Source organism: Homarus americanus, unplaced genomic scaffold (assembly GCF_018991925.1).
Source record: "Homarus americanus isolate GMGI-L3 unplaced genomic scaffold, GMGI_Hamer_2.0 scaffold16430, whole genome shotgun sequence".
NCBI lineage: Eukaryota > Metazoa > Arthropoda > Malacostraca > Decapoda > Nephropidae > Homarus > Homarus americanus.
In genome coordinates, this window is record NW_024729259.1 from 5,035,030 (window position 1) to 5,048,134 (window position 13,105).

At 43.4% G+C, this 13,105-nt stretch overlaps 1 protein-coding gene across 2 annotated transcripts in view; it reads right to left on the reverse strand.

The window, feature by feature from the left end:
* The window catches only part of LOC121866451 (GTP-binding protein Rhes-like), a 39,486-nt gene that overhangs the window by 12,169 nt on the left and 14,212 nt on the right, over positions 1-13,105 (reverse strand). The window contains exons 2-3 of one of the 2 annotated variants that reach the window (XM_042366126.1): positions 7,612-7,889; positions 6,643-7,150 (exon numbers count right to left, since the gene is read on the reverse strand). In XM_042366126.1, coding sequence (XP_042222060.1) covers positions 6,643-6,998 — 356 coding nt within the window. In that variant the 5' untranslated portion in view covers positions 6,999-7,150; positions 7,612-7,889. Of the gene's footprint in view, positions 1-6,642; positions 7,151-7,178; positions 7,361-7,611; positions 7,890-13,105 lie in introns of those variants that run through there. The other variant, XM_042366127.1, reaches the window with a different exon arrangement.

The window sequence follows — 13,105 nt, forward strand, 5'->3', positions numbered from 1 at the left end:
TCGGTCTCAGGTTTATATATGAGAGTGTGTACCCAGAGAGAGAGAGAGAGAGAACTCCAGCAGCTGCCAAATTAGACACAACACATGCAGCAGCGTCATCGTTAAAGACCCACACGGATTTTTTTTTCATTTCAAGGATATTCTCTCTCTCTCTCTCTCTCTCTCTCTCTCTCTCTCTCTCTCTCTCTCTCTCTTCTCAGATCTCGTATAAATTAATAAGATAATATAAAGGGCGCATAAGAAAATAGCTTTAAAAATTCATTCCAGTCCGTTTTTCAATGATATATATTTTTTTTAGAACTTTCCATGAACTTGATGAAAACGTGTGTGTGTGTGTGTGTGTGTGTGTGTGTGTGTGTGTTCAGATAAAATGGAAAATCTTACAGAAATTTGTCAGGTTGTTGGGAGCTTCTGACTCACTTTATTATTGCCTGAGTGTTCAAAGTCCCTGCTTGTATCATCATCATCATCATCATCAGTAGTAGAAGTATTAGTAGTACAATGCGGAATTCCAAAACAAAACATGTTTCGCTAATTATCTTTCACGAATTGGCATTTGAAAGGACTCGTGCAATTACAACAGAATCATAGTATCAATTTCGTTCTTCATTCTATAGTCACTGTCCTTGTACGGGCGAGTGAACAAGGCAATTAGATGTTCAAGGTTACCCATAGTGTGTGATTCTTCTTCTTCTTCTTCTTCTTCTTCCATCCACCTCCTCGTTTGCCTCCTCCGCCTCTTCCTCTTCTCTCTCCTCCTCCTTCTCTTCCTTAGAGTTAGAGAGAGAGAGAGAGAGAGAGAGAGAGAGGGACTTTGGCTCTCAGGAAGGAGGTTGTTTTGAGGGAAGGTGTCACATGGGGAGGAAGGGCAGGAGGAGGGAGGATCTGGGGGAGGAGGAGGAGAGATGGAGAGAATTAGGTCAAAGAAATGAGAGAGAGAGAGAGAGAGACCAATGACACCCACCCATTCATCAAAAACAAGGGGCCAAAGGTTAGGTTAGGTTAGGTTAGGTTAGGTTAGGTTAGATTAGGTTAGGTTAGGTTAGGGTTTAAAGATACACACCATATATAATTACATCAACATTCCAGATAACTTAATGAACCAAACTGCCGCTGCTTATAACATTCCAGGCCAGGTGAAGGCGGATGCTAGGATGACAGATAATGAGATGCCTTAGGTGTAAATATTGCTGTATTAAGGTCAAAGGTTACGTAATGTAAAAAAAAAAAAACATTAAAAGTATTTGTAACGAAGGTGTAACTCGTGTTTAGTACGTGTAAGGAATGTATTACTCGTTTATATTACAGAATTGTGTCTTAATTATATCCCGAGTCGCTTGGGTGTCTGAGTTAGGGCGTGGTAAAATGGTGAAATAAAAACGATAATGGACAAGACGAGATGAAGAGAAATACAGGGAACATGAGAAAGACACGGAGTCGTATACTAACACACACAGCTCCCTCTTCTCCTTCACGTGACACCACTCCTTGACACCTACTCCTGGGGGTATTATAGTGAATATTTGTATCAATTATGAACGCTGTAGCTCTCCTAGTTCTCCCGTAATGATGATGACACACACGTATAGTAGATGTGTGGACGACGCTAACTACCCTAATAATAATAATAATAATAATAATACAAACAGGAGCCTCGAGCAATCAGTTCGATAACAGTCAACAGCTTCCAACAGCCTCACTTTATGTTCTTTAGCTCAACCCCATCATGACGGATATGGTAAAAGCTTATTTACCCTGATTTCCTTCACCATACTCGTGTCTTTCAGGAATAGAACCAAGACTCCCACAATAGACTCAACAGTGTGTGGAAAAACGTTGTACTCAAACCCCTTACAGAAAACCCTCAGTTGTACTCAAACCCTCACAGGATGCCCTCATTTGTACTCAAAACCTCACAGAAGGACCCTCAGTCGTACTCAAACCCTCACAGGATGCCCTCATTTGTACTCAAAACCTCACAGAAGGACAACCAGTCGTACTCAAACCCTCACAGAAGGCCCTCAGTCGTACTCAAACCCTCACAGAAGGTCCTCAGTTGTACTCAAACTCTCACAGAAGGCCCTCAGTTGTACTCAAACCCTCACAGAAGGCCCTCAGTTGTACTCAAACTCTCACAGAAGGCCCTCAGTTGTACTCAAACCCTCACAGAAGGCCCTCAGTTGTACTCAAACTCTCACAGAAGGCCATCAGTTGTACTCAAACCCTCACAGAAGGCCCTCAGTTGTACTCAAACCCTCACAGAAGGCCCTCAGTTGTACTCAAACCCTCACAGGATGCCCTCAGTTGTACTCAAACTCTCACAGAAGGCCCTCTCTTAGCCTATGGCGTGATAAGGTATATTCGTGGAGGAACTACAGTGTTTCGCCACTCTGGTGGTCATAGGAACAACTTCAAGAACATCATGACGAGTTATCTGAGGAGGAGGAGGAGGATGAGGAACTCTTTATGGCTCGATATGATCAATACCCTGAAGAGCTTCGTACTGTACACCTGGGGCTGATGATGATGGCATTCAAGATGTATAAAGTCAATCTTATAAGTCAACACGATACTCCTTCAAGAACCAGACCACGAATAACCAACCATCTTGCTTCAGTGGCACGTGTAGGGAGAAGCTTGAGTTACGGAGGAGATTTTAACTTACATACGAAGTTTATAGACCAGGGAAAAACGACATAAAGATCCCTATATATATAATTATCGGGACGACGAAAGGAAGTATGTGAAGTGAAAGAGTAACACGTGATATGTATAAAGCTGACAGAGTATAGCAGTGAATATAACATAGTTTCTTTATTCTATGGTATTGTATAAACTTCTGTCATGAAATATTCCTCAATTACATAATGTGAAATACAATAACAGTACAGTAGTTATAGATAAAAATATCATAGTGAAGAGTAATTATTATTTTCCTCTTGTTTAAAAATAATAAAATATGTTGTATTTTGTAACATCAGATTAATCAACATTTAATAAAAAAAAGATATATACAGTAAAGTTTGATATTGTTAGCAAAAATCATCCAATAAACTGTAAACAACATGTGACTATATTACTATTGATATATAAATTAAAAGAAATATATATTGAGGGTTAAAATCTATTTCTTATACGGAACATAATAGCGCTGGCAAGTATTAAGTGACGATACGAATAATAATGTGAAGACGAACGAAATGAATAAAGAGGAAATACTCCATTGACTTTAGTATTAGTGATAGTAATATTTATAATAATAGAGTGATAATAATAGTCTTAGTTCTATTAGGACTATAAAGGTTTCTGAGTAAATCCACAATAAGTTGGGATAAATTTTCAGAGCCAAAAAAAAAATACTTAAGATATTAAGAATATTCCGGGAGACTAGGATAACGCCGACTCTAGGACAAGGCTTAGACTAGGACAAAGCTTAGACTAGGACAAAGCTTAGACTAGGACAAAGCTTAGACTAGGACAAAGCTTAGACTAGGACAAAGCTTAGACTAGGACAAAGGTTAGAATAGGACAAAGCTTAGACTAGGACAAAGCTTAGACTAGGACAAAGCTTAGAATAGGACAAAGCTTAGACTAGGACAAAGCTTAGAATAGGACAACGCCGACTCTAGGACAAATAGTTTCCTCGTGAACTAATCGCTTTTCTCAGGGGGTGGGGAGGAGAAAGGACTTGGTGCCGTCACTTGAGATAATAGGTCTGGCCTCGAGAGGGTTACGGTCTTCAGGTTGTATTTTTAGCCGTTTCTCTCTCTCTCTCTCTCTCTCTCTCTCTCTCTCTCTCTCTCTCTCTCTATGTGTTTGAATTGTTTGTGTAAAGATGGAGGAAGAACCTTCCACTATTGCCATTCTGTTTCTTCTCACTTGGCGTAACTTTCCTATACTGTTGTTCGTTTACATGTGTCGTGACCTAACCTGACATCAATGATCTCTTAACCTAACCTAACCTAACCTAACCTAACCTAACATAGAAGCACGCTTAAAGGTCTTAGTTGTTGAAGCGTAGTAATTAGTTCTCTTACCTCAATTGTGAAATACTGATGCATGATAATATCTCGTTTTAATACTATTATTATATCTGGGAGGAAATTGACCACGAGAGAGAGTGAGAGAGAGAGAGAGAGAGAGAGAGAGAGAGAGAGAGAGAGAGAGAGAGAGAGAGAGAGAGAGAGAGAGATTACTGGAGGTGAGGTAAGGTGTACGTTATTTAAAGTGTAAACGTAAATACAACGTAAATAGCAAAGTGAGGACTGGTAGTAGTAGTAGTAGTAGTAGTAGTGGTAGTAGTAGTAGTAGTACGGTTGGCCAGTAGATGGTTTGCCCTCCCAATGCGTGTGTGGCTCTTCCTATGACGGCGATCACGCCATGGTCTGCAAGAAGGGGGGCTTCATATGCATGAGGCATGACGAGGTAAGGGATCTCACAGCAAATATGTTGAAGGAAATCTGCCGGGACGTCATGGTAGAACCGACCCTCCTTCCACTGGATGGCGAGATCTTCCAACACAGGACTTCAAACACATCTAACGAAGCCCGTGTGGACGTCAGTGCTCGAGGATTCTGGACGCGGGACAGCGAGCTTTCTTCGACATCAGGATTTTTGATCCCATGGCCGCTTGTCACCGTAACCTAGCTCTCGATGCTGCACATAGGAGGAACGAGAACGACAAGAGAAGGGCATATGGGGAGAGAATTCAAAATGTTGATCAAGGCAGCTTCACTCCTCTAGTGTTCACAACCTCTGGTGGGATGGGCCCAAGTGCAAGATGTTTCTACGCCAGACTCGCGGAGTTGATCTCCGAACAGAAGCAGCAGCCCAGAAGTTATGTTACAGCCTGGATGAGATATCGACTGTCCTTCTCTCCCCTTCGGTCGGCTTTGCTCTGCCTCAGGGGAACGAGAGCTTCTGCCCCTACTCCGACAACTGCTGCAGATATTGACTATGAGGCTACAGTCACTGAATGCCGCATAGATCTGCGGCTCAACTAATTTAACACAGATAGGATAGCTTCTTATGTATTAGGATATTTAATATTAAGGTAAATAAATGGTGGCGAAGGTGTGACTATTGGGGGAGGCTGGAGGCCACGTTTAAAAAAAAAAAAGTAGTAGTTGTTGTTGTTGTTGTTGTTGTTGTTGTTGTTGTTGTTGTTAGGGTAATAATAAATCTTAGCACTGAAGAAATCCTGGAATATCTATTAAATCCTTGTTATGACCACTAACAACCACAACAACCACAACAACCATAACACCAGCAGGTAAACAGGAGTATGAACCCCTCAAACGACCGCCCCCCGTCAACGTTAAATGCTTAAAAGAAAAACCAACTAACTGGAACTTTTTAAAACACACTCAACCTAAAACTCGTCAATTGTATTTTTCATCACCGTCATCATGTAATCTCTCTGACTCTGATGTATCCGTGTGTGTGTGTGTGTGTGTGTGTGTGTGTGTGTGTGTGGGTGTGGGTGTGTGTGTGGGGGGGGGCGGTTAAACTCTCTGAGGGAGCCTATAGAGTTCTCAGTTTCGCTTAACTAAAGTCTATGTATTAAATCAGGAGTATCTAGCTAGTAGCCTTTGATACATACATACATACATACATGCATACATACATACATACATACATACATACAAAGTAACCCACCCACAACCCAAACAAACCCTGGATGTGTCCTTGAGAGAGAGAGAGAGAGAGAGAGAGCGTATCACAGGTTCGAAAGATAGTGACTTCGAGCATCAAGTATCGACATGGGACCGGAGGAGAGAGGTGAAATGGGTCACACGGCAATACAGTCTCTCTCTCTCTCTCTCTCTCACTCTACCCTACAAGAGTGGGAAAGGGAAACAAAATAAGACATCTGTTCACCAAATCGCTACCAAAACAGATTTATCGGAAAAAAGCAAACTGAAAATCGGGAAAAGTTTATCGGCATTTAGTCTGACTGTAAGATGAGACTAAGGGTAGGTTGCTAGGGGGAGATTACTAGGGGAAAGGTTGCTAGGGTGGGAGGTTGCTAGGGGTGGGTTGCTAGGTGGAGACTACTATAGGGTACGAATGTTACATGGGTTGCTAGGGGAAATTTTCTATGGAAGGGTTGCTAGGGGAATATTTTTAGGAATATGTTGCTAGGGAGGGTTTGTTAAGGGGAGATTGCTAGGAGAGGATGCTAGGGAGAGTTTGGTAGTTAGTGGTTGTTAAGGGAAGGAAGGTAGGGATATAAGCTGGCAAGGAAGGATTGGTAGTTGGAGGTTGCTAGGGGAAGGCTACTAGGGGGAGGCTACTAGGGGGAGACTGCTAGTGGGAGGTTGCTAAAGATGGGTTGCTAGGGTGAGGTGGTTATGGAGAGCTTGCTAGGATTAAGTTGCTAGGGGGAGGATGCTAGGGCAATGCGCTAGGGAGGGGTTTTAGGAAGTAACACGAGACAGCCGAGAGAGAGAGAGAGAGAGAGAGAGAGAGAGAGAGAGAGAGAGAGAGAGTTATATCATGTAAAGTAATTTGATAAGTGTAATATGTAGTGCGCGAGCTTCAGCAAGCGTAAGTGACGCCCCTGGAGCATGAGAGCCTCACCTGGAGCATGAGAGTCTCACCTGGAGCATGAGAGCATCACCTGGAGCATGGGAGCCTCACCTTGACACTAGGGAAGTCTTGCCCACCCTGGCGGAGCCGAGGATGACCAGCCTGAAGCAGTTCTTGGCGGACGGCTTCATGTTCTTCTGAGGCACCACCGGGAGGGAGGATGGCACTGTCGCCTTCGTCCTGCCGTTGTTAGTACTACTGCTGGTGCCGTCGTCGCTCTCGCCTTTACCACTGTTGCTGCCATTAGCGCCCTCACCATCCTCCTCCTCCTCCTCCTGGGTAGTGCCGTCAGTGTCCACGCTCTCCTCACGAAAGATTTGCAGGGTGGTCGTCTTCGTCATCGTCTTCGTCATCGTCTTTGTCGTCGTTGGTTCCTCGGGCGACGTTTCAGGCGTAATCTCATTCATGGTGTCCAGAGAAGATGGCGATTCTAGCAGTATATTTGTTTTTGCATCTCAGGGAACTTCTTTATATGTTCACTGTTGACCTCTTGGACTCTGTTGATCCCTTGGCCACTGTTGACCTCTTGGCCACTGTTGACCTCTTGGCCACTGTTGACCTCTTGGCCACTGTTGGCCACTGTTGACCTCTTGGACTCTGTTGATCCCTTGGCCACTGTTGACCTCTTGGACTCTGTTGATCCCTTGGCCACTGTTGATCCTTGGCCACTGTTGACCTTTTGGCCACTGTTGACCCCTTGGCCACTGTTAACCTCTTGGCCACTGTTGACCTCTTGGACTCTGTTGATCCCTTGGCCACTGTGACCCCTTGGCCACTGCTGACCTTTTGGCCAATTGTTGACCCCCTTGGCCACTGTTAACCTCTTGGCCACTGTTGACCTCTTGGCCACTGTTGACCTCTTGGCCACTGTTGACCTCTTGGACTCTGTTGATCCCTTGGCCACTGTTGACCCTTGGCCACTGTTGACCTCTTGGCCATCCCTTGTGTTGATTGGACTCTGTTGATCCCTTGGCCACTGTTGACCTCTTGGCCACTGTTGACCTCTTGGCCACTGTTGACCTCTTGGCCTCCACAACACCTCCTTTCTCTATGACTTTTTAATGGCTATCTTCAACCACTTTATAGTCTTACACAGTTAGAGAAAGATCGACAGTTAACAGGTAAATATACACAGTCTGTTTTCGCCACTCTAATGCCTGGAGAATATTGTCGTTTACTGTACTCTATTGTCTATGTAGTGTTCCGTGGTGTTCCGTGGTGTTCCGTGGTGTTCCGTCAGGGTTTCGGGTTGTTTCCACGTTGGGTAAAGTCGATGATCTCTCCTCCTTTTAAACACTCTGAAACGAAGGGGAAAATCACATATTAATTACTATTGATTTATTTCGGTATAGTGTGTGTGTGTGTGTGTGTGTGTGTGTGTGTGTGTGTGTGTGTGTGTGTTAGGTATAGGGTGTAGTGAGAAGCATACATATACACAATACAATATATATATATACAGTACGTGTATATAGCAAAACACACATGAACACATCGATATATATATATATACACACACCCACTAAAGTAGACGTTTCTCCTAACCTAACCTAACCTAACCTAACCTAACCTGAGAGCGAGAAGGACACAGACTTAAGACTTATTGGGGAAATTTTAGAAAATGAACTAAATTAAGTCTACTCTTGGAATGATTAAGTTAAAGAGGTTAATTAAAAAAAAGATTCGATCGTCTTGGAAAATTTCAGGGTTTCTTATGATCTTTGTAAGGTACCGAGGGTGAGTGGTACCGAGGGTGGGTGGTACCAAGGGTGGGTGGTACCGAGGGTGGGTGGTACTGAGGGTACTGGGTGGTACCGAGGGTGGGTGGTACTAGGGTGGGTGGTATGGGGTGGGTGGTACCGAGGGTGGGTGGTACTGAGGGGTGGTAGAGGGTGGGTGGTACTGAGGGTGGGTGGTACTAAGGGTGGGTGGTACTGAGGGTGGGTGGTACTGAGGGTGGTGGTACTGAGGGTGGGTGGGTGGTGGTACTGAGGGTGGGTGGTACCGAGGGTGGGTGGTACTGAGGGTGGGTGGTACTGAGGGTGGGTGGTACCTGAGGGTGGGTGGGGGTGGTGGTACTAAGGATGGGTGGTACTGAGAGTGGGTGGTACTGAGGGTGGGTGGTACTGAAGGTGGGTGGTACTGAGGGGTGGGTGGTGGTACTGAGGGTGGTGGTGAGGTGGGTGGTACTGAGGGTGGGTGGTACCGAGGGTGGGTGGTACTAAGGGTGGGTGGTACTGAGGGTGGGTGTACTGAGGGTGGGTGGTACTGAGAGTGGGTGGTACTGAGGGTGGGTGGTACCGAGGGTGGGTGGTACTAAGGGTGGGTGGTACTGAGGGTGGTGGTACTGAGGGTGGTGGTACTGAGGGTGGGTGGTACTGAGGGTGGGTGGTACTGAGGGTGGGTGGTACCGAGGGTGGTGGTACTGAGGGTGGGTGGTACTGAGGGTGGTGGGTGGAGGGTGGGTGGTACTAAGGGTGGTGGTACTAAGGATGGGTGGTACCGAGGGGGTGGGTGGGTGGTACCGAGGGTGGGTGGTACCGAGGGTGGGTGGTACCGAGGGTGAGTGGTACTGAGGCGTCGAAAGTGAGTGCTACCTACAAGGAAATCAATGGTAAACAGAAGAAAGAATGAAGATAAATAACTATATAAATGAATGATAATAAAATAAATGGATTACTAATTATACGTAAAACAAAAGCATAACGAAATGGAAAGAGACCGAGCAAACCTCTCTCTCTCTCAATATTCCCATGTATAATTATAAACAATGTCAAGGAAAATACAGAGTTAAGACAAGATTTCGACGCACTAGATATCGATCAAGATTTTTTTCCAGACGTAGACGAAGCTTCAGGCACACAACATACAATATTACTCTCCGTTCACTAATATTAGCTCTCCTCCTGCCAACACACCCCCCACTCACCTCCCTACCCACTCTGTTCCTTCAATTATATATGAGCTAAAAATAGGATATTGTATAAGAAAGGAAATTACGTATTAAAACCCAAGACTCCATCCTAATTGCGGGTTCCCAAAATACCACTGAATTTGAGGTTTGAGGGCGGGGGGGGAGGGTTGGGGCTCCATTGTGTGTGAGGGTAAAGATTCTCCCCCCTTCTACAAGACGTTTTTATGGTAGAATTTCTCCTGTGTGGTTGTGTTTTGTGTTGGATGATGATGATGATGCTGTGTTAGCTTAGTCTGGTGAAGTTAAATGGTATTTCTAATTACAGTTCAGAGATGATGAATAATACCGTTTAGATATGTAGATAGATTATGTTAGTTTCAGGTTACCATCAGAGTTGTTAATATTAAGGTGAAATAAACTGGGAATTAATCTTCAAGTGATCCACACCTTGTAAGAATAGTCCCCCATGATATATATTTATATCTTGTTGTCTACGTGAGGAAACAGTTGAAAAATAGTACTGTACTATGAACGCTACGAAACGCTCAACTGAACGCAACTCTGATGTTGTCGAATGTATTTATTGTATTTATTTCGTCATGCTTCAGTTTTAATACCGATTTGGCCGCCGGAGTACACAGTAACACACAGACGCACTCCAAGCCCACGCCCCCTACCAGGGGTGGCATGTCTATAGGACGAGGGTGGGCACGTACCTTCAAATTTACCTGAATATACCAATTAATATAATAGCGAGTGGCGAAAAATCGAATGGGCCGGCGTAAAATCAAGCTTTCTCCTCTTGTAAAATTTCGCATTTTCCTAAATAGATATATATTTTATATTATAAAATATCGTATTTAATAATTTGCAGCAGGTAAAAATATTTTGTATAATTTTAATGAATTGAAAAGGTAATTTAAGAAAGATGATAAAAATATTTTAGTCCCGTAGTAGCTTATTGTTTATGTTTACTAGACATGCTCAACAAACACCTATACAAATTGGTTTTCATCCTAAACTGTACAGGAGTTTCAAAGCGACGAGAGAACATACATACACAGGGAGAGAAGCCCGTGACATGGATGCATGTTAGTAGCCGAATCAGCAACGGAGTTTTGTTACTAAATCATGAGTCACGTCAAACTAATACGAAATATTCCCGGTATTAAAAAAAAAATTATCATATTTTCGGTATTATTTCATTTACGCACACAACATTTCTACCCTAATCTATTATCATATTCGAATAAGACGTCAAATTATTAGATAATTTTCTTCTATTACATTACCGTCGCAAATATAAAATAACGGAGATGGCGTATCCAAAATTTACTCTATTTTCTTCCATTAATCTTCCGCCATTATCGCCTACCTCACCTCCCATACTGCGTGTCTCCATAAACCATCACTCGTATGCGTTCCCGTACACGTCACGCGGCCAATCAAAAGCGTTTTTAGGGGGGGAACCAATTAAACTGATTTGTGGTTTAATTCGCTGTATTTTTGGCCCAATCAAATTCGATTTTTATTTTGGGTTTCATATTTCGAAATTCAAAATCATGGTGTTCTCCCGACCTCAGTAAAGTGTCCTAAGTGCAAGAACGAATGTAAATATCAAGACCAGCATAAGTGTCATTGTGGTAACTCGTCCAATAAGGTAAGAAATAAGTGATTCCATCATATGGTGAGAGCCGCAAAATATCCTGCTGAAGTCCAACAGTACAGTAGTCCAACGTTGCGCTCGGGCAAAACTAAAACGTAGTATATACGATAAGTTAGTTAAAAATAGACATGTACAAATGTCACTAATCCTGCCAGGTCCACATGAATGAAGATTAATGTGTTGACGAAGCCTTTGCTCGCTTGTTGTCTGATGTGATGCGCGCTAGCCAGTCTCCAGTCATTGTAGCTAGCTATGACTACTTTCCCAACGTCATGATAAAATTCTATAATGAACACACCACATTTATGTTTGAACTACACAACTATGAGTATTTAGCTAATACATAAAATAACTAACGTTTGTTTTGGTTGAAATGCAAGCCTAGGCAGACTTATGTTACAGCTTTGGTTGACAGTGTGGAGCTTCTTTTATTACAGGTTGATTTTAATACACTGCTCTGGCCTCTAGGTATATGGTTGACCATGTTATTATTAATAAACAACAAGTTAATTTGTATTCAGTTTTTTCTTTTTTTTTGGGGGGGGGTGCCCTTTTTCAGTTAAACACCTGCCCTCCTAAATTCCTGGGCACGGGCCTACACAGACATTATGTAGGTGTGTTTTTGTAATTTATTTCTTAACAGTTCTGAAGCTTTCGGCATATAAAACTTATTTAAACACACACACACACACGGTCATTGTAAACGAATACCCAAATTTTAAATGTTAATATCTTGCAATCTCTGCAATAATTTTCAATAATATTATATAAATCATAAAACAAGACAGAGACAGAGTACAGTATCATCAGACTTAACCCATGAGTGTGAGGTGTAAGGCTGACATGACTAGATGAGTGTGAGGTGTAAGGCTGACATGACTAGAGGTGTAAGGCTGACATGTCTAGATGAGTGTGAGGTGTAAGGCTGACATGACTAGATGAGTGTGAGGTGTAAGGCTGACATGTCTAGATGAGTGTGAGGTGTAAGGCTGACATGTCAGATGAGTGAGGTGTAAGGCTGACATGACTAGATGAGTGTGAGGTGGGCTGACATGACTAGATGAGTGTGAGGTGTAAGGCTGACATGTCTAGATGAGTGTGAGGTGTAAGGCTGACATGTCTAGATGAGTGTGAGGTGTAAGGCTGGACATGTCAGATGAGTGTGAAGTGTAGACATGTCTAGATGAGTGTGAGGTGTAAGGCTGACATGACCAGATGAGTGTGGTGTAAGGCTGACATGACTAGATGAGTGTGAGGTGTAAGGCTGACATGACTAGATGAGTGTGAGGTGTGGCTGACATGACTAGATGAGTGTGAGGTGTAAGGCTGACATGACTAGATGAGTGTGAGGTGTAAGGCTGACATGACTAGATGAGTGTGAGGTGTAAGGCTGACATGACTAGATGAGTGTGAGGTGTAAGGCTGACATGTCTAGATGAGTGTGTGAGGGTGTAAGGCTGACATGTCTAGATGAGTGTGGTGTAAGGCTGACATGTCTAGATGAGTGTGGAGGTGTAAGGCTGACATGTCTAGATGAGTGTGAGGTGTAAGGCTGACATGTCTAGATGAGTGTGAGGTGTAGGCTGACATGACTAGATGAGTGTGAGGTGTAAGGCTGACATGACTAGATGAGTGTGAGGTGTAAGGCTGACATGACTAGATGAGTGTGAGGTGTAAGGCTGACATGACTAGATGAGTGTGAGGTGTAAGGCTGACATGACTAGAGGTGTAAGGCTGACATGTCTAGATGAGTGTGAGGTGTAAGGCTGACATGACTAGATGAGTGTGAGGTGTAAGGCTGACATGTCTAGACTTAATCCATGAGTGTGAGGTGTAAGGCTGACATGACTAGATGAGTGTGAGGTGTAAGGCTGATATGACTAGATGAGTGTGAGGTGTAAGGCTGACATGTCTAGACTTAATCCATGAGTGTGAGG